The sequence below is a fragment of the Python bivittatus genome, unplaced genomic scaffold (genome assembly GCF_059951505.1).
Source record: "Python bivittatus isolate LINGU-HERP-01145 unplaced genomic scaffold, Pbiv_v1 ctg000610_np1212, whole genome shotgun sequence".
Lineage (NCBI taxonomy): Eukaryota > Metazoa > Chordata > Lepidosauria > Squamata > Pythonidae > Python > Python bivittatus.
The window spans coordinates 50,540,577-50,567,759 of record NW_028277088.1 but is presented as its reverse complement, the minus strand read 5'-3'; the positions used below and the strand labels follow the sequence as shown (position 1 = coordinate 50,567,759).

At 38.7% G+C, this 27,183-nt stretch overlaps 2 protein-coding genes across 5 annotated transcripts in view; both read left to right on the top strand.

Annotated features, from left to right (window-relative positions):
• Positions 1 to 12,645, top strand: part of VPS41 (VPS41 subunit of HOPS complex) — a 129,810-nt gene extending 117,165 nt beyond the window's left edge. For all 3 annotated transcript variants that reach the window (XM_088149992.1, XM_088149993.1, XM_088149994.1), the window contains 6 exons: positions 125 to 265; positions 1,766 to 1,902; positions 6,765 to 6,864; positions 7,275 to 7,319; positions 8,996 to 9,075; positions 11,117 to 12,645. In XM_088149992.1, the coding sequence (XP_088006118.1) occupies positions 125 to 265; positions 1,766 to 1,902; positions 6,765 to 6,864; positions 7,275 to 7,319; positions 8,996 to 9,075; positions 11,117 to 11,197 (584 nt within the window). In that variant the 3' untranslated portion in view covers positions 11,198 to 12,645. The remainder of the gene's footprint in view (positions 1 to 124; positions 266 to 1,765; positions 1,903 to 6,764; positions 6,865 to 7,274; positions 7,320 to 8,995; positions 9,076 to 11,116) is intronic.
• An 11,925-nt stretch (positions 12,646 to 24,570) lies between these two features.
• AMPH (amphiphysin) overlaps positions 24,571 to 27,183 on the top strand; it is an 89,211-nt gene continuing 86,598 nt past the window's right edge. For both annotated transcript variants that reach the window (XM_007429161.4, XM_088149991.1), the window contains exon 1: positions 24,571 to 24,685. In XM_007429161.4, the coding sequence (XP_007429223.1) occupies positions 24,617 to 24,685 (69 nt within the window). In that variant the 5' untranslated portion in view covers positions 24,571 to 24,616. The remainder of the gene's footprint in view (positions 24,686 to 27,183) is intronic.

The following is a 27,183-nucleotide window of genomic DNA, read 5'->3' as shown; positions in this document are numbered from 1 at the left end:
TATCAGGTTAAGGAAGGCACTTTTCAAGACAGTAAAGCTAGGAGGGGAGTGCGGTTCTGCTTGTAGAGCAAAGTAGTGCTTTGTTATTGTTTTTAAGCTATTCTTTTGCATTTTTTCTTTCTAGGTCGAATGGGCAATAGTCGAAGTGCCCTGAAAATGATCATGGAAGATCTGAATGATGTAGATAAAGCTATTGAGTTTGCTAAGGAGCAAGATGATGCCGAACTTTGGGAAGACCTTATTTTGTATTCCATTGACAAACCCCGTAAGCAATGTGGTCTTTGCCTAGTTTATTATAATATGGTTATGTCTGTATCAGTGAGACGGAAAGTGAATTTAATTAAAGGTAAAGAGGAGAGGAGAAATAATGTATGCCTCTCTTGTACAAAAACGGTATAGCCAGATTGATTTGGGAATAATGCCAGCTTGAATAGTGCAAGGAACTGAATTGCAGTATAATCACTGTAGCTGAACATCAGTTTAATTATTGAAAGAACACAATGGCACTGAAAAATGTAAGTGATTACATTATTCCACAGTTGTGGGACATTTGCTGTTGCCTGACAAATTAAATGAAAATGTTGGTATCCTTTTTGGTTTCCTAAGCTCCTCTACAAAGGTATTTTGCCTTCTTTAATAGAGAGATATTAAATGGAGTTATGTTTTTTCCAAATAAAAATTCCTTTAAATGTGACTAGACTGTCATGAGAAGAAAGGGCCTTCTCCTTGCACATCTGCAAACATGCTGCCTTTTATTGCCTGAGCTGCTGTGATTTCATGAAACGTTTACCAGTGTTCATACTGCCAAAATGTAAAGTCAGCAATAGCATTTGCAAATCATTCCATGAAATAAATGAAATTTCCCTCCACATGTAGATACATTGTGTGGAACAGGTAGGCTGTTGTGGTTGAAGGAAAACCTTCTATATATAATGGAAAGATAAAAGGAGTTCTGTAAGTGCAAAAGCTAATCTAGGAACACAGAATGGGATTAGAAAATGTGATTGTGGGAAACTGAGACTAGAAGTGTGGCAGAAGAGCTGTAGATTAAGAAACTACCTTCAGAAATGTTAAAGTCAGAGGCTTGAATTAAAGAATAGCGGAGTATGTCAGGAAAAGGAAAGACTAATAGGAAGAGGGTGTAGGAAAACTTCATGTTCTTGAGAGACAAAGGAGATATCTTACTGAAGGAGGATAATGTATACATTGAAATAAATAAATAAATACATATATACATACATAAATAAAATCAATGCTGGCGCGTTTGAAGCCTAAGAACTTGAATAAAAGATGTACTGAAAGAAAGTGGTGTGGATTAGGCAGTGAGCAAAAAACAGGGCCTATATGATTTTACAGAGGTAGGATGAAAAGACCTGATGGAACATGGGGAGAATGAATTACAGTAAAACCATCAAAATTATTCTTGCCACAGTCAGAGAGAAAATATGAATAAAAGGAGACCATATTAAATATGTGTACAAAACCAAGATGTCAACAAAATATCTCAAGAGTATTTCAGACTGTCCTGTCAAATTATTCAAAGAGTTAAGTCTACAAGAAAACCCAGAGTGGAGGGGAATATAGCTTTTTAATTAAGGTGCATAGCTTAATTTAAAAGAAGTCATATAGCTAGCTAGATCTTTCATCACAGAGGTATCTTCAGTTTTCCATTTATTTCTCACTCTGTCTTTTTAAGAGTAATGTATACCACTTAAGAGACTTCAACATTCTGATTTTGAATTAAGTGTCCTCTGTGTTTCTACAGCTTTTATTACAGGTTTGTTAAACAATATTGGGACTCACGTTGACCCTATTCTCCTGATTCACCGTATTAAGGAAGGTATGGAGATTCCAAACCTGAGAGATTCATTAGTAAAGATTCTCCAGGATTACAATTTGCAGGTAAATTTTAAGATTACGGCTGCCTTTATCCATTCCTCCACTCATGACACCATTGTGCATATTCTTGTGAAAAATGTGAGAAGCCTTTAGTGAAGGAAGCACAGTTTAAAGAATAATCATGCCATAGGAAGTAATTGTCTCACCCTACTGCATCCTTATCAGGCCCCATTTTGAATACCACAGTCTAAAAAGAATGCTAACAGAATGGGGAAGGTTCAGAGGAGGGCCACCAATATGGTAAGGAGCCTGGAAATCAAGTCCTGTGAGGAATAGTGAAAGGAACTAATATATTAGCTTGCACAAGAGAAGACTGAGGGGAAATATTATAGCAGTCTTCAGATATAGAAAGAGTTGTTAAATAGAGGAGAAGGTGGACCTGTTCTATGTTGTCCAGGAGGGCAGGATCAGAACCAGTGGATTGAAACTACAGAGAAGTAGATTCAGCTTAGAGATGAGGAGAAATTTCCTGACAATAAAAGCTGTCAACCAGTGGAATAGGTTGCCCCACAAAGGAATATATTTCACTTTACTTAGAGGTTTTCAAATAGAGACTCAATAACCATCTATCTGAATTCCTTTAGCAGATCCTACACCAAGCAGGGGTTAGAGTAGAGGACCTCTAACATCCATTCCAACACTATGATTCTATGAAAAGAATTGTCATCAAGGCTATGAAAAGTGGAGAAATAATAATATTTAGATACGGTTTTCAAGTGGTAATGGACAGAATGCATACTATACGTGTTTTGTTTTGTTTTGTTTTGTTTTTTGTTTTGTTTTGTTTTGTTTGGAAAAGAGACTTTAGGGTCCTTGCCAAGTCATCAGCTATGTTCAGTGTTTGGTTTATGCAGCGATAGCCCCTCATTCAAAGGAAGCTCAGGAAATTTCAGATTGGACAATGTGACTCAGGCAATAGTGTTATCCAGATGTGGTCTGCATTAAGCAGAGTTCTTGCCACTGTGTTTAGAGAAGTAGCACAAAGATCGCTATATTTGGTAATACCATTGTCATCATTGACAATGATTTAAGCCTATCTAATAATGATGGCAGTACTATGAGATGAAGGTGTTCCAATATTCATGGCAGGGCAAGACAGAGTTGTCTGTCTGGAATTAAATAGGAAGTAAGTTAGAGCTGCATTCTAAAAATTCCTGTATTTTATACCTCACTATTCAATGAGATGAATATTAAATCATAAATAAAGTAGAGCACTGACAGCTGCAGTTTAATTTATATAGCCATAAAATTGTGCATTCTCTTAAAGTAGGGCCACTCATGCATCAAAAGTGACACATGCCTTGGAGCAGTGTTTAGCTAGTAGAAAATAAATTGCTGTTTCACTGGCAGTGTTTTCTTATTATAATTAAATCACAATCGGCACTCTGACAAGTCTGCCAGGGTGAGCAAGATTACATTGAATTTTAAGCAATAAAGCAGTAATTCCCTAATTTTGACTCTTCACATGTGCACACACACACAGATATACTGTACATGTGAGGGATCCTGTATTTTCAACAGCCATGCATTGCAAAACTTACAAAGAACATGAATATTTTGCTTTCATAATTTATTAAAAAAGGACCCTTCAGGATTAGCCATAGGGTTTTTGATACTCTAGTAAACTGAATTTTGCATAAACTATGTTCTTGTTTTCTTCAATTTTCAGATGCTCATTTTCCAACTAGCAAGGACATTTCCTGTAGCTGGGGCAGAAGAAGCTTTGGGGTTATATTAATACTGACTAATTCCTTTCAGCACTAGGCCAAGTTGGCTCTTCCATTTGTTTGAGGGATAGACTTTCATTAATCTTCCACTTAGAATCTACTGTTTACACAATTTTCATTTATCTTTCATTTAGCATCCACTATTCACATTATTTTCTGTCTCTGATCACTTCTTTATCATCACCAGTATTCTTCCTAAATAAGTGATGATCCTGGTACAAGCCTACAACCTTCAGTTAAAATCCCAAATATTTGTGTTAAAATTCTACTTTGTTGTTTGTAAAACCCATGCAAAATGTCCAGTATTATTACGTGTTTATTACCTAGCTCAGTGTTACTCAGCCTCAACAACTTTAAGATGTGCGGCTTCAACTCCCATGTTGAGTAACACTGGGCTAGCCTAAAGAAAAACAAACAAACGCTATTACTTCTGTTTTTTCTGAAATCACTTTCTGAGTTTACAGGAAATACCATTAAAATGGCCTTGGATGGCTTTGCAAGCAATATCAGAGTACAAGAGGCTATGTCCGTTGCTCTGTCCCCCACCATTCTCACAGCTGCAAAGATGTTAGGCTTTTCACAGTCAAAACTATTCAATATGTAATAAAGGGGTCAACAGCAGAGCATGGGCTCTTCACAGCTGGCCATATTTAGATTTCTCTACATGATATTGTATGAGAAGATCAACAAGAAGATACGTATTGCCCCACAATTTTACATCTCTTATTCTCTGGGTCCAGCCAACAGAGGAAAGAACTGAATACCAAATTGTAAGCTGCTGGGTTCTGTTTTAAAATAGGCTTGTCAAGATTAGCCTAGTGGGTGTCAGGGGAAACCTTTTCACTTGTTTAGCATGTGATTGCACTTTTGCATAATGGCAGAATTGGTTCTGTTGACTTTGAGAGGTATATTCCTTGTGAGAACTTGTTTCATTAGTTCATCCAGAGAATTGGTAACTTTGGGCACTGTTAAAGCAAAATATTTGATATTTGTTTTTCAGAAAATAGTCAGTTCAGCTTTTCCAGAGAACATTTTTCAGATCTTGTTTGCTAATAGTGGGCATATTTTACATCTTTTTGAATTCAGGAGCAAAATTGCCATTGATCTTAGCTCAGATTATTGATAGTGATATTGATCTGAGCCATTGATATTGCCCAGATTATCACAAATTATTTCAGCCACTTCAAGGCCTATAAGAGAAACCAGCCATTGCAGTACAAAACAATAAAAACACATGCATGCAGCACAAAGCATAAAACACAATTTTTAAAAATGGTCATTATTTGTGATTGGCATCACAGTACTGCTGATCTTTATTCCAATAGTGCTGATCTTTTGCAATCAATAATGAGCAAAACAAACTGAAATGTTTGCTGTTATTATTATATATGGCTTGACTCCCTAGGTTTATGAAATGAAGAGCTATATATAAATTTGACATTTTCTCCTTTTATTTGTCTAACATTTCATTGTTCAGTTTCATATCCTGCTCTTCAGCTATTCAACATTTGTGATGCATTCATTAGGAGGGAGAAAAATCTGACTCTAGATTGACCAAAATAGAGCTTGCTGCTGGTGCTTTGGGGCTTCACAGGATCCAACTGGATGAGATGACATACAGCCTCTTTCCACAACTACATAGTATGTGGAGAAAAAAGAGAGAAGTCCACATGCACTTCCTGTTTTTGGCAGTAGACTTGTACTTGTCATTAATTCTGGTTTTACCTTAACTTTACGATGTGTGGACTTCAACTCCCAGAATTCCCAGCATGCTGGCTGAGGAATTCTGGGAGTTGAAATCTACACATCTTAAACTTGCCAAAGTTGAGAAACACTGCCTTAACTCATTCTAATGCATTCTTTCCTGATTAAATGCATTGTTGTAACAACGAAGACATATTTGTAAAAAACAATTTAATGAAGAGTTTTGCCACTGTCTGCTAATGCCGAGGCTCTCAGACTATGGTTTTTAACCCCTACCCACCCCTGTGGGTCATGAACAAATTAGTCAAAAAACTTTTTAAAAATTTTATCAGGCTTGCATAGGCAAAGTTTAAGCATTGTCAAAACTTTGGTCACTCTTTTGTCTATGCAAGGCCCGAGAGTTTGAGAACCCCTGTGATATATAAATTATAATTCAATTATTAAAAATTGTTTATATCTTTCTTATCCAGTCCTAATGAATTATTTAGCTTTCATAGAGGGGTTGCACAAATTCATTTAGTGTTTTAGAGGATCACAGTAGCACAAACTTTGACAACCTTTGCATAGTGTATACATTTCTGAATTATTGAACAATCATTAAAAATCAGACAAACAGTGAAGGTGAGAATTTTTTACAGCAGGATGGAGTATGAAATTGACTCAGATGCAATATGGTTCAAAGTTAAGAGAATAAACTTAGTTTCCCTATGGACTTCCCAAGCTTCCTCAGACTTGCTTTGATTTTTCTTTTTATTTGGTCCAAATATTGGATTGCTTGATCCAAACCCAGATAAACTGCCACTAATGCATGGTTAACGGAAACCAGATAGCTTCAAATAATAATTTGGGAATAGTTAATCTGTTAATACTTTTAAGACAAAGCATTAACAAAAGTGAATTTTAAAACAAGAAATAGAATAAAAACACTGCAGTAAAGATGAAGAATAGGTATCAATGTGTACCGTAAAGGATTAATATAAATTTAATTGATTAATCAATTAGGAATAATCAGCTAAAATTGATTGAGCAGCTATTTGTTAGAAGGCCACTGCTATAGTTTTCATTGCATACTGATTTCATTTCATTATTATATTGCAGCTGATTATTAAGAAAATGTAATGAGAGATTAGTTTGTTGGATGCTGTTGTCAAAAATGACATTAAAATGTATCGAAAAATAAGAATTAATAGAACATTTGCAGATATCCATGTCTTTTTTAAGGAAACTTGTTAGTTATATAACAAAGCTTTATCCTGAAATTCTAGTAGGATTGCGCATGCAAGTACTTAACACTGCTAATGTTTAATTTTAACTACTGCTTTTTTAAAGCTCCAGAGGTCATTATCTTTAGTGATAATCATTAGCCTTAGTGATAAGGAGAGTTAGGAAACCTGCTGACAAATTATAATACAGTTGTATTTTTTTCTTTTCTAGATTTTGCTTCGGGAAGGGTGTAAGAAGATTCTTGTGGCTGACTCTCTCTCATTGTTAAAAAAGATGCACCGAACACAAATGCGGGGGGTACTTGTGGATGGTAGGTTCCATAAATTATTGCAAAATACTGACGCCTGAACAGCTTTTTGGCACTTGAAGAGCTTTTTGGATTATTTCCAGTTTTATATCAGTGAGATATGATTAAAACTATGGGTTGATAGATATAAGATTGTTAAATCTATTGCATACTCAACTCTTTAAAGGGGAGATGAGCCTCGTGATTGCTATAGCAATAGCTGTACCCATGATTTCTCAATTGGATTACTGAGTCTGCAAAATAGTTCATGAGATATTTATAAGTACTGAATGTATTAATATTTTCATTCATTTGCTTTGATGTTGAGAGCTATTTTTCTTATACTGAAGATTTTCTCAGCTTTGATAATTACTGCTCAAAATAGAAACCGATATATTGTATTAACCTTTATATTTCACTATTTTTTCTTACAGAAGAAAATATCTGTGAAATATGCCTTTCCCCTATACTGCCTACAGGTAGGATATTATGTGACCATGCTTGGCATTCACTGTACATGTTCTTTAGAGAACAAATCCTGACTGGAATCTGTTTTAGAATATCTGGTTGTTGTAATGTTGGTTGTTATAAATGTTGTCTTAGTGCCCTGCCAGTATACCTAGCCATTTCTTCCTTTCTTTTTCCTTTGCATTCTTTCCCACATGAAAAAATGATGGAGCTGGTGAGGAATTCAAACCAAAGATGTTGAGTAATCTAAGCCCAGAGCTAAATCTGACCCTTTATAATGCCACTGGAGCCCTTTCTGATACTTGCTTAAAACTAGCGGTACTGCTTCAAGTGGTATATAAAGCATTTCAAATTAAACCATTCTGAATTCCAAACATATCAAATGAAAAAATGCCCTGTTGCCAATGCAAAACAGCTTTTTAAAGTGTGAGCTAGATCCCTTAGAGCACTTTTGAAGTGCAGAATGCTGAAGTCAAAACAATTCTGTTCCAAATGTGAACAAAAAATATCCTAGCCCTGGAGCCTATGATTCTCCAAAACTCTTAACTGTGGTCTCCAACCACCAAAACGTTGCCTCCCCAGACTTAAAGTGATACTCTAATTACCTTTGCTTCCCTTGAAAAAGATTAGACGAAGTTATTTCAGACTGTAAAGAAATCCAATTTACAGTATGACAGTGCAATGACACAGTCCATTAACAAAATAATTACTATATAATCAAATAGAGAAGCTATATAAAAATGTAGGAGAAAAAAATAATAGCTGACTTCAGCTTCACTGCAGTATTTCAAGAGGCCACAATAATCCAGTTTATGGATAGAGATCTCAGGTAGAATCTTTTCACTAATTTAGATGTGTCACATCTAGTTTCTTCCTCGCAACATATGTTTCTCTTAGAACCATAGTTGTCTACTTGTTTCTGTGGATGAACTTGACTTTCTCAAGAAGAAAAACAATCTACCTAAATATCCCTCCCTGTTAAATATTCTTTTACCTCCAAGGGCCAACCATAGGATCACAGTCTTAAGAGATGCTTTCACAAGACAGTCTGAGAAATGTTTTAAAAAGAATAGAGTGTCTTAATGCAGATTTTTTGGGGAGGTGAGGGGTATTTGCATTTGTAAGCAGGTCATTAGAGAGCCAGTATGGTGTAGTGGTTAAAGGCACCAGGCTAGAAACTAGGAGACTGTGAGTTTTAGTGCTGCCTTACGCATGAGGCCAGCTGGTTCACTTTGGGCCAGTCACTCTCTCTCAGCCCTAGGAAGGAGGCAGTGGCAACCCACTTCTGAAAATGCTGCCAAGAAAATTGCAGGGACTTGTCTAAGCAGTCATCAGGAATCAGGACTGACTCAAAGGTGTGGGCACACCTACCCACACACACAAACAGAACATTACAAGACTCTCCTTCTTGGAGCACAGGTAGTAAAGCAGTAGAAAATGTCTTGATATTTCTAAGGACTTGTAGACATTAGCATTTCCACATAATGCTACATGGTTACAAGATATCTCCATGAAGACGCAGAAACAAAACTCAGTTTGTCTAATTGGTGAAAGGAACAAATTTGAAAAGGGTCATAAAATATCTGCTTGTTAACAAAGTGTCATATTTTACCATAGTACAGTCTTTTGCTGATTTTTGTTACTTCAGTTAATGTACATCATGTGTTTTTCTCTCTCTCCTTGCCAGATGCATCTAAATCTTTCAGTGTAACAGTATTTCATTGCAGGCATATGTTCCACAAAGAATGTTTTCCTGACCCTAGCACAGTAAGTAACCAATTTAATCTCTCCGTATTCTAAAAATTGCCCTGGTCAAAGGCAAAAGGACAAATAAAATATTTTTGCCAGCTACTGAGAAGAGCATGTGTTTACTGGGGATGATAATATAGTAATTGTTTTTACCTGGATCTCTGCAAGAGTTGCAAGCTACAGTACTGAGGTGATGCAAAATAATCTTTCTTTTCCCGTTTCCATCTATCCAGCACATTGAGTTTTAACAGTTGCATTAATTCTGTTCATCTAACTATAAGTCAGATAGTAAAGGGGAACCTTCACTTAGACTTTACAAAAGGTCATCTTTATATCCCACTTAATAGGGCAGCACTTAAAAATCAAATTATCAAGTAAGCTGCATATTTTTATAGCCTTAATAAAACCTACTGACTTAATGATTGAATAGTTCAGGAGGCAGTTTAATCTATGGAAAAAGTTATTTTGCCACAAGAGGGTAAAAATACTTGTTGCATAATTTAGCACTCAAAATGCATGTTGCAATACTGTACATATTTAACTGGAATTCTCAATCAGTTTAGTGGCCATTACTTCTGGGACTGGGAAAAATTATTGGAGCAGTCACTTCCTAATTAATTCATTTCTTGAAACATGGAAGCGACTTTTTCTGCTTATTCCTTTGCAATTAACAGTAGGTAAATTGGTAGAGTCCCCTTTTGGAGCAAGATCAATTTCATTTCTAAGTATTGAAGTAGATATAGATTCTGTTTCTCCCCTGTATTTAAGTATCTTCTCAAAAATAAATATTAAATACTGTCATGAGGTTTTAACCTTGCGGTGTGGAAAATCAGCAGTTACACGTTTTAAGATTATTTACTTCAACAACAGAATAATGGCTGTAAACTCACTTGTATATGTTTGGTAGGCATTTATTCATTTATTCATTTAATTTTTATACCCTGACTCTCAGCAACTCTGGGCAATTCGCAGATAAAAACAAAGAGAACAATAAAATAATACAATGATAGAAACAAAGAATAAAAGATGACACAAACCAGACTGCAACCAAAGCAAACCCACATTATGTAGAAACGGGCTTCAATCAACCTTGCCAAAGGCCTGGGCAAAGAGCCAAGTCTTCCAGGCTCTCTGAAATGCCAGCAAGGTGGGGGCCATCCAGATCTTAGAGGAATCTCATTCTAGAGGGCAGGTGCTGCAGCAGAGAAGGCGTGCTTCTGGGCTTCCAATAGATGGCATTGTTTAATTGAAGGAACCCAGAGCACACCAATGCTGCTGGATTGAATCAGCCAGGCAGATGCTATGGGAGACACACAGTCCCTCCAGTAACCAAGCCCTATGCCATGTAAGGCTTTATTGGTAACAACCAGCACAATGAATTGCACCCAGAAGCAAACTGGCAGCCAGTGCAGCTCTCAGAGCAGGGTGTTACATGGGCATACTGAGGCATATTTCATACATATTGATTAACCTTGGGAGAAGCATATGACTAATCCCGTGTGCTCCAGGGAAATTTGGATTTGTGCTCCTCAAGCAATAATGCAATCCATCACGCTTAAAGCAAACTGCTTTCAAAAGCACTGTACTAGATTACATTGTAGTCTGCAATTCAAAGAATATGAATATGATATATAATAAAGCAATACAATAGAATATTGTAAGGTATTAAAATATCTATTATTAGTCCCATGGAGACTTCAACTATGAGGCAGAATATAAATTTCAATATAAATATGAGAAAGAGAAAGAGAAGGGAAAGAAGTCCAAAATTCACTGTTCACTTACCTATTTTGGCATACCTAATGGATTGTGTGTATGAATTTTGACATAAAAATGAATGTTCTGACACTCTGGCTGAAATTCCTCTTTCATACTTTTCTCTTTATTAAATAAGATGAAACAAAAAAAAACTAATTGCTTGATACAACTCTGCTGATAAAGTAATGTTGTGTTCCACAATTTAAAAAAAAATAAATCATGATCTTGTCAGAGGTTTTGCTTTCATTTGCTGCAAATATGCAGTAGTGTTATAAAACCAGTCCATGTCTTTTATTTCCAGGAATCTTCATTACACTTCTGTAACATCTGCAGTGCTAAACACCGTGGACCGGGCAGTACCATCTTGGAAATGAAAAAATAACCTCTGCCATATCAAAAGCATCTGTATTTGCATGTGACTCCTTTCATGTGGGACCACAGAACAATGCTTCAGAGAGAGAGAGATAATTACCTTTGTTTAAGGATATGATAAAAAGACCTCCTTTAATCCTACATCTCACTGATATTTCCTGTACAAATTTGAAGTCCTAAGAGCAAATCCAAATGATTGTTGCTGACTCATTATTGTTGCACCGCTCAAATACAGTCATCTGTATGTTTGGCTAAACCGACATTGAATAACGTAAAGTAAATCTCAGTGGGAAAATTCATAGTGTTGATACAGTAGGACCACAAACTAAATCATGCTCTACAGAATGCATTTTGATTCTATATTTATGAACAGGTACAGATATTAGCTATCTCATTAGTGCCTACATTCAACTTTAGTCTCCATTTAGATCCTACTCATCTTTTCTTCTGAGAATTCAAAACAGTTTCTGATGGCAGCTAGACAGTCAGTGTTAAGAAAATTTAAAATATCTGCTGATATTAGGTGCAGGCAGGTGCCTCTAAGAAGCTTAAAGCCAAAACTCAGGCTCCAGCTTTCACCTTTTGTCACTTGAAATAATCTGGTCTTCAGAATTATATAGTATATTTAGAGTGTAGGCAAATTTATTGTGCTGATGCATACATTTGGAATCCTGTGGGAATTCACAAAACTGGTTCAGGAAATGGCTGGTGTATTTGCTCTGTTCCAGCCCATCTCATATACTCCCACCATCAACCCAGCTTAACTTGCTCTGTTTTTTCCTGGGCTGCAGACACACTTTGAAACAAAGCACTGGGTACAACTCATCATTTTTTCTAAAAATGCCTGCAGAGTCCAAAAGCATTCTCATAAATGCAAATTATGCTAATGACTGGCATTGGCCTCATGCTAAATTCCCACTTAGTTTTAATTTTAAAAATCTAAAGAAAAGTAAGATCAGATGGCAGGCTCCAAAGGAGCTTTGAGGACCCTTAAGCACCAGGTCTACCTGTGATAAGTTAGGCTTCTCCAACCTGAGTTCCTTCAGATGTTTTGAGCTACAACTCCTAGCACCACTGACCATTGAAAGTATGGGATGAGGCCGATCAAAAGTTCTAGTGATTAGCCATGATAGTTACCTTCCATGATTTTTTTAAAGTGAGAATGATGCTAAGCATCAAGAATGTGCATCTCCTCACCTGTGGCTTTGAACTGTCTAAACGTATTAGTAAATTATGGAACTATGCAGTAGGAATGAGGAACTAAGCAAAGTGAGAAATAAAGGTAAAGGATATGTATCTACTGTACTCCATATTTCCAAATAGTTGTTATTTCCATAGTTGTCAAGCAGCCCTACATGTATATAATTATCAGGCAATGGCCCATTGACATTTCCCTTATTGTTTGTCTCTGAATTGCAGTCAAGAATTATATGAACCAGAGTACTGGGGGGGGGGGGGGGGCACAAATAAGCAAAGAATAGCTGCTGATCCTGTGGGTACAGAACATTCAAAAAGTAACAATAGACATGGACAAAGCAATAGTAGAAATGGATACTAGGTTGTTAAATGATGTCCATGTATTCGCTTGTAAAGTTTTCAATAAAGGAACGCTTTGAAATGTAATTTTAAGGAATATAATTTGTAGACAAGTGCTTGGAACTTAATATGGGATTGATAGAGAAGCAAGGTACCCTGGGCAGAAAAAATGTGGGAACAACATTTTTCACAGTTCACTCTAAATGCAGCAAGAAGACAATTGAGCATGAAGAGCTATAAAGAGCTCATCATTATTGTATACATCTACAAAATATGTTGGGGTGTTTGAAAACATATATATGGGGAAAGGACCAGTTCAGTGAGTGGAGGAGATGTTTGCATGCAAAAGATCCCAGGTCAATCTGTGGCTTCTTTGGTGAACGGGATTCCAGGCACCATGTTATGAAATTACATCTGCCTGTAACCCAGAAGAGTTACAGCTAGAAAAAGAACAGATAATACAGGGCTGGTGCATGAACAGTTTCATCTGGTATAAAACAGCTTTCAGTGGTTTTATATACTTTATGGTTGGGTTTTCCCTGCATGACCAGTTAGCCACAAATAATGCCCTGAATCTATTTGATCCAAGTACAGCAGTGAAATTAATTAGATGTCTCTCTGTATGACTAAATTAGATTAAATGGGTATTGTGCCTAATCAGGAGATCTTATGGGGTGTTAGGTGGTGTGCAAAACATGAACCATTTTAAATTTGAAACATCCCATTTTGAATAGGAGCTGCCCTATTTCAAATGCAAAGCAACTGTTTTTGAGTGGAAAATAGGTCGTGTTGAGCATTCTGGAAGTGTTTCAGCCATGGAGAGAGCCACATGGGTTGCTGGGTGTGGCTAATGATAAAACGTATTTGCAGAAGTGATTGAAATATTGCTCATATATATTGCTTGTTCACTGCTGTGTCAAAGTATGTCCCAATCTTGTTTGTTTGTTTGTTTGTTTGTTTTTGTGGGCTTATACACCACTCCAGTTTTCAACCGACTCCAAGAGGCTTACCATCCTACCTATGTAAATGAAATTAAAGCAACAAAAAGTAGTAACAACAGACAATATATATGTAATAAATTACAGTTCTCATTCACACTAGTTATGTTCTATAAAGTTGCCGCAAACACTGAATTAGTTAATACTGAATCTCAGCTGGAACATGTGCATGGGGTGACTCAATTTTTTCATTGCTCTGCGCGTGTCTGAGAATGACCACAAAAGTGCCACAATTATGGATTTTGGAGTTACAAATACATTCTACTGAGTAGGCAAATTCCAAATAAGGAATCTGCGAATAATGAGGATCAACTGTATTTCTATATTGAGGACTCATAGCCCATATAAACACCTATTCTTACTTATCTCTCAAAGGCCTGTTGAAATAACCAGGTTTTATCACTTTCCAAAGTCCCAACAATGTTGGGGCAACTCAAAACGCTGGGGAATGCCGTTCCAGGGAAGTGTGACAATGGCTACTCAAGCTGCTGCTGCATTCTGGGCCAGCTGCAGCTTCCTAATGGTTTTCAAAGATAGCCCCAGGTAGAGGATATGGCAGTAGTCCAAATGGGAGGTGAGTGAGGCATGCTTTACCTAAGCATTTTGGTTTGCTGGGGCATCTAAATGTGGCCTTAAAAGATACATACTAGGAGACTATTTTTTGCATTAACAGGTCTTGGTTTGTCCATTCAAATGAACTAGGTATCTGCTGTATATCTTTAAAAAATCTACATCTGTATAAAGCATGCCATATAAATTGGCTTTTTGTTCATAATCATGCTATTACAAACCATTTTAGTTAAATACTTACAGTCTTCTCCAAAATTTGTGAGTTCACACTACAGTAATTACTGAGATAGTATGTGGCAATAACTTATCTCATTTGCATTCATCAGCGATTTAGCGTTCCCCTACTGAAGTGAAAGCTATCAATGGGCTGAATGAAACTGGCAAGCTTAATTATGTACAATCATGTGCTGTTTCATGTCCATGCTGTCATCTGGGTTACATCATCCCAGGTGTTTGAAGATTGTTTCATGTTCCTATCTGTCATGCCCAAACTGCAAATTGTACTATACAATAATGTTGCAGCATTTTTTAATCCACTCAAAGCATCCTTTATCTTTGTTTCTACAATCTGTATGATTCCAGTAATATCTGTTTCCATAGCACCCACATGGCTCCTATATAGTACTATATGAGGAGACATACAGTGCTCATTAAAATAGTTCTTGGATGTCCCAAAATTCTTTTTTTCAGTTTATTTTGCTATATTGTAATTTGTCTCTTTATAAGTATCACATAACAATCAACACATTCTTTAACATGCTGCAGATATGAGCCACTATCCTTTAGGAAATTGTTTCAATATTATGTTACACAGTATGTGAGAGGGTTTTCAGATAGACCCATACTGTTTCACAAGGATGACATCTTGGGCAAAATTTAAATGTGCGGTCTTCCACATTGATATGTGCTGTCTTCCACATTATTTGGTGATGAGGCTAGTGACATATATATACAAAGTGAGTCCCAGAATGTAGGCCATTATTGTGAGAACTCAAACAAGCTCTCACCATTATGCACACACATACATGCATCTATCTACATGCATATCATAGATAAACAGGGACCATCTCACTAACGTGGATATAAGCAGGGCAGGGTAGCAAATCTAAAACAGGGTAGGGTAGCAAATGATCAGTGCAACAAGTCATTCTATGCCATTTCTCATGGGCTGATGATGATGCTTTAACTAACTAACTGAAATAGTTATAAAAAGGGAGAGAGGTAACCTTTGGAGGAAAGGTATAACATATAAAAGGAAAGTATAGGATAAAGCGGGGGGGGGGGAATAGGATACGCAGAGCTTTGGAACAGGCATGGGTGTGCGTTCCATATTTGTCGGCACCTTAAAGAAGCTGTGATTTTTCCTGAGATTGCACGGTCGCTGCACAGAGTCAGGCAAATACATGTTTCACTTAAGGATGTCCCAGCAGTGTATTCGGAAGCACCCTGCAATGTTATCATTGGCACCCTAACTCAAAAAATATTTTCCTAGGATTGGGCAGCTCCGATGCAAGCCCAGGAAAAGACAGTTTCTTTAAGGAGGCACTGACAGGTGCAGCTTCACATCCACGCCTGCTCTAAGCTGCTTTTTGACCTCAGATCTGGAGTGCTGTTTCTTCCTCGTAAAAAGGTGGACTCACATCCTGCAGGCCGCATGCAGTCCACCAGCCCCATTTTTATACCCCTAGGCTTTCCACGGATCACTCTGCTGCATTCCTATCACCAAGCACAAAAATTCGTAAGTGCAATATTTGGACTATGAACCCCAAATCAAGCCTTTCTTAGGCTTAACATGCCTATTTTTCCCTTTAAAAAACCCTTAACCTTCCTCAAAAATAAAAAGTTCACTTCTTCTCTGGGGTGTCACCAACATGAGTCCTGGGGACCTCAAAGGCCACATCAAAAACTACAATGAAAGGCAAATCCTAGCTAAATATAGTTGTATACATAGTCCCTTATAATAATGAAACCGTCATATCTGAAAAACAAACTTAAGAGGCTACAAGGGCTGTGCAGTGCTTTGGATTCAGTCTCCAAAGGGTGCTTCAGAGTTCACAGAAGCACACATGGGGCACCTGGAGTGGTTTTGTCTTGTAAGATTGTGTAACAACTGTGGAGAGCAATCACATGATCCCCCACCCAAGAGATCCTGCTGCTTTAAGGTGTTGCAGACAGCTGCAACATCCTCACTCCACTTTTACAGATCAGATCTGAAGCACTGCTCAGCCACAGTCTTCACCATGCACATTATGAGTGTAATGGTGTATTTGGCAGGCTCCTTTTTCCCCCCCATGTCTGTAGCTATATACTGCATAAAATTAGACTTAAGGTCGACCTATTTGGGAGTTAGATAAACTGCTACGAGATCATAACTGCTAAATATTGCCAGGTTCTTACCTGGTCAGCAGTGGTAACACACAATATTAATTAGGACATCCTTTTTTGCAGATACTCAGTGTGTGCCTCTTTTCATTAGTACTGCTCACATTTGTCTGTCATGGCTTTGACCCCATCAGGTACACAATGAAAAACAGGATCAAACTCATTTTTTCTCAAAACAGCTGAACAAATAGTGCCCAAGCAGTTTTTTCATGAGGATCTACAAGAACTGGGTTTTCTTAATTATTTCAGAGCTGGAAATCTGGGCTAAATAGGGGAGGAGGTGGCACTGCAGCTCTGTATATTCATGGGTTAATCCAGCCATGATCAAGTAAATGTATTCTGAAAGTCACCTGATTCATTCAACAAGTAGAGTGGTCATTTTAGATTTTGCTCTCTCTTGACAAGAATAGGGTAGAATTACAGCATGCTGAAAGAACCAAAGAAAGAACTTTGCATCTTGGGGATATTTCATCCACACTCCAAGCTGGCCATTAACCCATGGTGCAATTAATTGTTACCTATAAAGCGCAACATGGTTTGCCACCAAGGTACTTGCAGAACCTCCAGTTGAAATCAACTCTCCCACCCCAACTTGTGCATCCTGTTGGAAGCTATTGGTGATCCTCCCTTTCCACAAATTCTGTGGTGCAAAGACCCATAAGCCTTACTTTTTGGTGGCAGTGCCTACTTTATGGAATAACCTCCTGGTAGAAATCAGCTGTCTACCACAGTCTTAGCCTTCCAGAAGTTTTTGAACACTGAGCTATTCAAGCGGGTTTACAGTGGATGATAGAATGCTCAGTAATTTTTCTTTATGTTTAGGGTTACATGGCTTTAATTACAATTTTAGCTTGAGGGTGGTTGTTTTAATTTTTAATGCTCTGGGTTTTTTTCTGCTCTTTAATTAGTGTAAGCATTGAGAGTCTCCTCAGTGACAACATCAATAAACGAAAGAAAGAAAGAAAGAAAGAAAGAAAGAAAGAAAGAAAGAAAGAAAGAAAGAAAGAAAGAAAGAAAGAGAAAGAAAGAAAGAAAGAAAGAAAGAAAGAAAGAAAGAAAGAAAGAAAGAAAGAAAGAAAGAAAGAAAGAAAGAAAGAAAGAAAAGACCCAAGAATGAATTTCCCAGTTTTGACTGGATCATCACATGATTGATATTTTACTGTTTTTACTTGATAAAGCACAAAGGACTTCTTTTTAAAAAAATACTATTATGCTAAACTGATTAACAAAAGAGCAGTATGAATACACCAGACAATAATATAACTTCACAATGAACACAATAAAAATAAAGATAGAGGAAAAATGGAAAGAGGACTGGAAAATTATGTTCTCTGTCAAGAATTGTGGATTATTCTGGCATGAAACTTGACTAAAAGAATTCTCATACAACACTGGAAGAAGAAATATACTCTTAATTTGTGACACTAGATTTTTTTTTGGGGGGGGTCTATTTTGTTGTCAGTTAACATTTGAATTAGTTGTTTCCTGGGGGAAAAAAGCAAGGAAGATTATTTCTGATCAATAAGCTTAAAAGTTTAGGACTTCTGAGTGGCAGAAGTCATGCTTTGCCTGCCAAAGACTCCAGGTTCAAAGAGTTCTGAGGAAATTCCTGGTGGACCTTTGCACCGTACCTACCAATTTTGATTTAAGCAACACTGATTCTACCAATCTGCTGGGCAGCATGGGAATGGTTTCGTGTTGTGGATGTGTGCAAGAAAAAAGAGTTTAAGGTCCCAATTTGCTCTTTTTAAGATGGTAGTAGGGCAGATGTATTGCTATGTGGAAAGTGTGTGGGTATGAGCAAAGTATATTAATATGTGTGTGCATAGGAAAGAGATGGCTGTGTAATTATATTCTGGTTGAAAGTGAGGAACAAGGAGAAATGATGTGTTTCAGAGGTATAAGAAAAGCACTTTGCTTCATTTTACTGTGTCTAACAGAGGCGGCCTCACCTATCATCACCTTCCAACACAACCATCACCTGAAGTCCTAATCCATTGCTGCATTTGATCCTTGAGGACAAAAGTATTACTACTTTGCTTTACATCTATCCCAGCATTATTTTAAATGTATTTTCTTTTGGGGGGGGGTGTTTACCTCTGAATGTCTGGCAGCAAGCCCCATTGAGTTCAATGAGTACATGTTCCTAGGACTGGGCTGCAGAGTGCCAAATATTATTCCTATTCTTCTTCAACTGAAAGTTGCAAACATTCCACACTTAGGCAAATTGTAACTTGCTCCAGATAAGAGACTCAGTTCTCTCCACAGTGGCCAGCACACTTTAAAATTGCCTTTAAAGGTATTTCAATTATGTTGACTTTACTTTCGTTATCATTGGGGAGAGAAAAGACTGAAGATGTAATTGTTATCTGTTTTTGAAGTCAATCTGGCTTCAGAAGGCAAATTTAAAAATAAGATGCTAAACCAACTTGGTGTAAGAAAAAGTGTTTTGTAAAATATCCACCTACACTGCCACCACTTCCAGTGTAAAATTTTAAAAATGGTTCATGGAATATTTCGACAAGAAAGGATAATATATAGCATGGGGCCTGGCAAATAAGGCCACACTAATATATTTCTCTTTTTTAATTAAAAACTTTTTGTGCAAAACAGGAGGTGGTTGGTTGATAGTAATCACACTGTTTTGATGGTTATGGAGATCAAAGAACTTTAACATTGGGATTCATTGCTAAAATGGAATTGTATAGTGAGGATGTAAGAGCCCCTTGTCAGTGGACCACTGAAAATTGAGGGTTAAAAGAATGGGAGAAGTCCCAGGAAAATGGACAGTCAGCTTCATGCATTGAAAAGGGTACTACTCTGATCATGTATTTCAGTCTTCCCCAATATGGTACCTCTAGATATGCTGAAACTATTATTTCTAGAACTTTCCATCCAGCATAACCATTGTTGTGGGTTCTGAGAACTATAAAGTAATTCACATCTGCAAAATACCAGTTGGGGAAAGCTGATTATTGGTGGGGGGATCCTTTAGGCAGCAACATGGATGTTTTCTGCTGCAGCCCTTCTATACCTATGAATTGGATCCTGCATTTCAAACTTTGGCCAAGACTGTAGCAAGTGAAAGATTAGTCACTAAGAGATAATTTTCTAATTAAAGTACTCCATGATCCTTAGAGATGTAATAACAGGTTTACCACAGACTCAAATATAGAATATGCATTCACAAATGAAGGTGTGATTCTTCACTTTTAAAGAATTAAATATGCCAGTCTATTGCAAACTGTGAATTGCTACCCATGCTGGTATAAATCCTTCTGAAATGACAGTACCAATGCCTGCTAAACAGTACACCTAAACAGTATCTGTAGTGCAAGCTGGCATTAATATTACACCAAAAGCATCATGGTCACCTCAAGCTGGTAGTCACTGCAGCAGTGAAGATGTGCCAAATGGAAAGGGCAAAAATGGGAGTGAGCAGCAGCTTATTTACATGCTTGAATCAGAACAGTTAACAATTTTCATTGAAACATGCAGTCTTTGGCTGGGTGATTATCCCTTTTGAAAGTAAAATCATCCCCTTTATTTTCAAAGCATTTAAAAATGCATGTTTAATTGATTGATTTACTACAGAAGATGGATTGCTTAATCACTAGGGGCCCATTTTAACTGATGGGTCTGAGTTGAAAGAAACATTTATTTCTGGAGACTATTTAGATTCTGGTGTCTTAGTGCACTAGGGAATTTAAATACATAGCATCAACTTCTCTGCTGACATATGCCCTTTCTATCACTATTGTATGTGTCAACAGACTAACTAGAAAATTCACAAATAACAATATTAATCCCTCAAGAAATGAAGTGTTTAGAATTTGCTATAAACTTGAAAGGAACAAAGAGTAATTTTATTTAATTCTTACATTTTTGCCATGTCACTTTTGGAATTATGTCAATGATCGGTAGTTTTGCTCCATCCTGAATTATAGAGGACATCTCTCAGGGCAAATAATGGTTTGTAGCATCATATTTCATCCATGATTAATGTTTCAGCAGAGCTATAAAATTCTCTAATCTAATAGCCTTACATATTATAGTAAAATATCAGGCTGCTCATAGCACTGAGTTACCCCAAGAGGGAAACTCACCTGAATATATGAAGATAAACAACTCTCATCTAGTATTAGCATTATACCCTCTGTAACTGGTAAACAAAAAAGAGCATAACCCTCACTGGACAAAATATAATGCAAGTCTAATTATAAAACATAAAAATAGCACTTCATCTCTCACGTTATGATCCTGCACTGTCCTCCTGGGAAGTGAAGCATCAGCATAATTTAATACTGTTCTGACAACAGTATGTTTGCATTGACTCTTAAAAAATTCATCCTAGCCATCTGTTCACATTCTGCCACTTTAATTGGATCACCTTGCATCATTTGTTACTCTTTCTAACTTCTTTTACTCCTTCAACCCCCTAGATTCGGCCTAAGATTCCTTGGAAAAGAAGTTGCACAAGAAAACCCCATAATAACAACACAGACTCCTATTATATGACTATTGATAAATAAATCCCACAGAGTTCAGGGGACCTACTTCTACATAGGTAACTGTGGTACCACAGATTCGAGATTGAGATGTAGCTGTGTTTCCCATTGCAAATATCATAGATCAGCACCTTGGACAGCTACCCTGGTCAATGGTGTGGTGCAGGGATTCCCAATATTGGGAACATCTGAAATGTTGAGAACATAATATAGGCACTTTTGCAGAATGTCCACTGAGGGATACTTGCCTATTCACAGAATTGCTAGCGTAACCAGTTACAAAACACCAACTTACAATAAAATTATCTATACTCTCATTCTATCCCCCTTCTCACAGGATTTTTTTTTTCCTACTAATCCTGCTTGCCTTTGTCCTTTTGCTGGGCAAGAGAACACAGTTCTGAGCATATCACTGAGCTTATGCCATTCATCAGTTTTATTTTCTAAAAATGGGGGGACCATTTGGAGCCAGAAGCAAACATAAATATGATGCTAGAGGCTAGTGCCTTGCTTTCTCATGTGCCAGCTTTCTGGTTTTGGTGGTGGGAATCATGGGGAGCCACATCAGAGAACCCAGAAAATATCTCTGCAAAGCTATAGTTTGCTTTTCAGTTTATTAATTCATGTCACCTGTTAAATATTACCTAATTTTATCTTTTATGTATTATTTCTCATTTAAAAATGGGTGCATTTGGCATTTATCTTGTAAAGATAATAAATCCACTGTGACAAGGAAAAAAAAAAACCACCTGAACTGTGCATAATCTGAAAAAACATAATATTTAGATTTCCATTTGTGAAGCTTGTGCCTTTTACTAATGATATCCATAACACTTTGGTCATATTGCTATTATTTATTTCATTTGAGTACTGCTCCCCTTTCTGAAGCAGTTCGTTCATAGAGCTTTGCATCTATTATCTGGTGTTTGAGACCAAATGTCATGCAAGACCGAGGCATATAAGAAAAGGGCTGATGGCCTACAGTTAATTCCTAGCTGGAGTTACAGAATGACCTCTTATCTTGCCCCTCAAACTCATAGCCACCCCACCACTTTTACCTGTCTCAGATTTAGCCAAACTTTGTGAAGGAAACAAAGTTGTGTTGTCTGCTCTTCTCTCTCTTTCCCAATGTAGCCTGCATGCTCCTTGGACCAGAAATCAGTATTATTCCCTCAAGTTATTTTTGCAATGTTCTGCATTGACAGTATTAATATAACATACTATAGTGTTATATAATTTATCAAGATATACTACTTAGAACACTTGTGAAATTCACAAGAGATGATGGAGCTTTGGTTCTACTTTGCTATTGCATATATTTGCTCAACAACTGCCACTGACCACAGCTGAATTGATAACCTGCTGTTATTTATTTGTTATATTGATATCCTGTCTTTTGTTCAGGAATTTGAGGCAGTTTACAAAGGAGTCACTCTTCATTTTAACCCCATAATAACAACCTTGTGAAGTAGGCTGGGCTGGGAGAGAGTGACAGGCCCAAAGTTACCCAGTGAGCTTCTGTGGTTGAGGGTGGGCCACTTGGATTTCCCAGTCTTAGTCCAACACTTTAAACCACACTTCACAATACTGTTCACAAAGTGCTAGGTCAACTTTGACAGTACTCCCAGTGAGTAGAATATTTGATGATTAACATTTTCACTGTTCTCCAAGCAGTTTAAAGCATATATGTAGTTCCAGCTTTCCTTTTCACCCTTTTCAGAAGTTGTTGTTGTTGTTGTTCAGTCATTAAGTCGTGTCCGACTCTTCGTGACTCCGTGAACCATATTGCGCCAGGCCTTCCTGTCCTTCACTGCCTCCCTGAGTTTGATCAGTTTCATGCTCATTGCTTCAGTGATGCTATCTAACCATCTCATCCTCTGCCGTCCTCTTCTCCTTTTGCCTTCAATCTTTCCCAGCATCAGGGTCTTCTCCAAAGAGATCTCTCTTCGCATTAGGTGACCAAAGTATCTGAGCTTGAGCTTCATTATCGATCCTTCCAATGAGCAATCAGGGTTGATTTCCTTTAAGATTGACTGGTTTGACCTCCTAGCAGTCCAGGGGACTCTTAAGAGTCTTCTCCAGCACCACAGTTCAAAGGCATCAATTCTTCGGCGCTCAGCCTTCTTTATGGTCCAGCTCTCACAGCCATACATTACTACTTTCTCACAGCCATACATTACTACATTACTTTTCAGAAGAGTCTTGCAAATATTACAACAGTACCTGGAACCCAGAACTTCATGACTTGATTACCCAAATCTTAAAGAAGCCTTGGAAGAACACACCAAAGGTGAGACATAAAGGAACTCCAAAGTTTGCGTACTAGAATTCAGCAGACTTTGTCAACACATTCAGTGTTGAGGGAAGCTGGGATTGCGGTTTATCAACCTCTGGAGGGCCATCAGTTCACCTACAGCCAGCTGTAGCTGATGCAGGATTTCTATGCCAACTTTCTGTGGGGTTTCAGAATCCAGCATCAGTTCAAAATACCCGTTTTTGTAAAAAAAGGGGGAAAAAGCTTAATGACAAAGTTATCCAGGAACATATCCCACACAACCATAGACTCTAGTCACATATTATTTCAATGATTCAACTTAACCTGGTTTTAAATGTGCACTTGTAAATACAATTAATAAAGACTGGAGAAAAAGACACAAGCTGTGCTATTTTAATCCAGGAGTGGGAAACCTGAGTTTCTTCAGTTTTGTTGGACTTCAATTCCCAGCATCCCTCAAGACTGAGCATATTGATGAGGAGACCCCGATTTCAACCAAGAAAGATTGCTTCTGGCTTCCCCCCTTTAGTTCTATGGGGTTGAAAACAGCGGGCTCCTCCAACCTTTTTCCTGGAACTAACTTCCATGTAGTTCTGTAATAAAATACTGTAAAGGTTAAGCTTAATTGCTAATATACATCTAGTTTTCTGGGCAGCAATATGGAAGATAACTGTCTTCCTGCCTCCTTCCAGGACTTTTTAAAAATACGTGTCAGTCTAGCCCCTAACCGTAACCTGTTGGATTTCCTCGTGGTCTCCCAGGCAGCTTTTTTTCGGGCGGAGGTGAAGGAACCTACAAGGCTGGCTAGGTGTTGCCATATCGTTGCAAACTAACTTTTAACAAAATATGCTTAAAACTGTAGACTTCCAACTTGATCCTCTAAGAGTTTGTTTAGAATGAACGCAGGAATCTTCTCCCAGTTTGTCGGATCGTGTCATGTGTGAAGCCCGTATCCGAGTCCACTCGGCGCCAACTCTCTCTTTAAGTTCCCCCCCTTTCTTCCCTATGCCCCTCCCCCTTTCCCTCCCCCCCGCCCCCCCGCCATCTCTCGCTCTCTCTCTCTCTCTCTCCCCGCGAGTCGGCCTCCTTTCTCTCCTTCCTTCTCCTTGCAATTGTGCTCTTGATTTGCCTCCACGGCAGGATTCCCTGAACCAGCCACCATGGCTGACATGAAAACGGGCGTCTTTGCAAAAAATGTCCAAAAGAGACTGAACAGGGCGCAGGAAAAGGTAAGCGAGGATGCAGAAGCTGTCAGCGCAAAAGCGGAGTCTGTGCGCTTTGGGATTTCCGAATCCGCGGCGTTGGGGAGGAAGCGTACTAGTGCGCGGGCAGAGCGGGAGGAGGGGGAGCTTCCAGCAGAGCCTTCAGTAAATGCGGGGGACGGAGATCAGCGCCCGCGGATCCAGCTGAGAAGGAACGCACAGAGAGCTGCACGTCCACGCCGAGCCAAGAGACGTGCAAAGGCTGTTGCTGGAGCGTCCAATCAGCTCAACGAAGAAGCGCTGGAACGGCGTTGCAAATGCAAACGCCGAGCGCTTCTGTCGCGGTTTCAGGGCAAGGCGGCGGCGACTGCCGGCGTGGATCAGTGCCAGGCCTTCCATAGCTAAGCTGCGGCCCTCCGTCCGAGCCGCTCTCTGGAGACTGGCCTGCAGAGAGGGCATATGTACCTGCATTGATTGGAGCTCTCCTGGGTGGGGTAGAAGGCCGATAGGGCGAGTAAGGGCCAGGTGTCTGAACTGATCGGAAGGACACGAGCCTTTTGAGTATCGAATCCCCCCACCACCACCGCGGGGGAAGGAAAAGGAAAGGCTTAACAATATATCGAGGGCCGCCTGCCCTTTGTTGCCCCACTTGCCTCAATGCCCTGCAGGGCCGGTTAAAGGCGGCGTTGCGTGTCTTTCTGCGAAAAACCAGGAATCGCCGGACACCGTCAGAAACGGCGGTCCCTGCTTTTGTAAAGAAAAGCGCCCTTTGGGGAAATGGTTGAATTCAGGGACGGTGGTGCTGGGGAGCGGCAGCCCCGAAACACCGGCGTGGATCTGATTCCTTGCGCTGTTTGTGCGCCTGAAGTGCGTCCTTTATTCGTGACCGGAGCATAAATAAGTCCTGGTGAAGAGACGGTGGAGCGTGGAAAGATGCTTCCCTCCCCAAGGAACTTTTGGTTATTAGCTCCTCTATAATTACCGCGATGTTTTCTCCTCCTCCTTCTGCTGGCGAGTTGCCCTCACCAGTGGTGTTATGTAATATCCCCTGGCCCATTGAATGGTTGCCACCTTGAATGAAGCCCTTTTAATCAGAGGAAGGCTGCAGGGCATCACTGGGATCCCAGCTGCCTTGTACCTTTCCATCACTAACCCGAGAAGTATGTATTATTAGCTACCCCAGAAAACACACAGTTGCCAGTAGTGTGCTGATTGTCTGGGCCTGGTGGTGGGCCTGGCTTCAACATCTGGGTTGTGCATTTGGGGTTAGCTGGTTGGGAGTCAAAAACAGTTTGACAGGAAATGGTGGCTCCAGGATTTTGCAGCCCAGCCCCTTGGGCAATGTAGCCCTAGTGCAGTGTTGTCCAAATTTGGCCACTTTAAGATGAGTGGACTTCAACTCCCAGAATTCCCCAGCCAACCATGAGGCCCCTAGAGCTGTTACCATCCATTTTTGAGTTTGCGAAAACAGATGGTAACAACATCCATTTTCGCAAACTCCTGTGGTCATGTCAAGCACTAGAAGATGAGTTTGACTCAAGGGTGACTTCTCTTACTTTGTAAAGGCCCTACTTGAATGAAGACATACTGTAGTTCCATAATTTCTCTTTATATTCTTCCAGACTCTGCATTATAACATTCAGACCCATTTCTGCTCACCATTACACTCTTCATTTAGGAAAGACATTGGGCCCCTCTGTCATTTACTTCCTTCTCCCCTCTTCCAGCAGGCTGGGGCTTTGGCAACACCCAAGCAGCTATCAAAGGATCATAAGTCTCTGGGTAACCTGAGGATTGGAACTGTAGTTCTATTTGCAGAAATAAAGATTTGGTTCTCCCTCAGCCCCACCTGTATGCGCCCACATTTCCCCAAGAGGATTATGTTTCTATTAATAACTGCCCAAGCTTAGTGTGAATTTATTTGATCTCCTGGCTGTGTTCATCTGAAGAGTAAAGCAGCATTGATCAGAGTGGTCTTCTCCAAATGACTTCTGTCACTAATCCATAATGGCCATCAAGCCCCCCCCCCACCCCCCAGTGTTTTATCAGAAACTCTTGCCAGTTTTTTTTCATAAGCAGTAGCTAAATGTTTAGAATTCTCACCGATTAAAATATAATATATTATAAAATATGTTATAAGGTAACAACATCCATACTACCTGGGTTCCTGATGATTTAGGGCTGAATCTGAAAGGTGGTTTCTAATGCTCAGGAAGGAAGGACCAACAGAGACAAATGAGAGATGATACAAGATGAGGTGGAAAGTTCACTCAGGTATCAACATGAGATGGAAGAATGGATGGAATCACTTCAGGCTCAAGTTCAGGGAAATCAAGTTTTTGTGTTTTGCCATATTTAAAAGCAGTACTTTTTCTCTATGTAAGACAGAGGTCTGAATTAAATTGTTCAGGTATCTGGTAACTGAATATTTCTCTGTAGGGTTCTTGGAATGCACTTGATTGAAATCTGTCAAATACATGTCTTAAAAAATGGGTGCTTGCTTTAAAAGCTATCAAACCACAAAA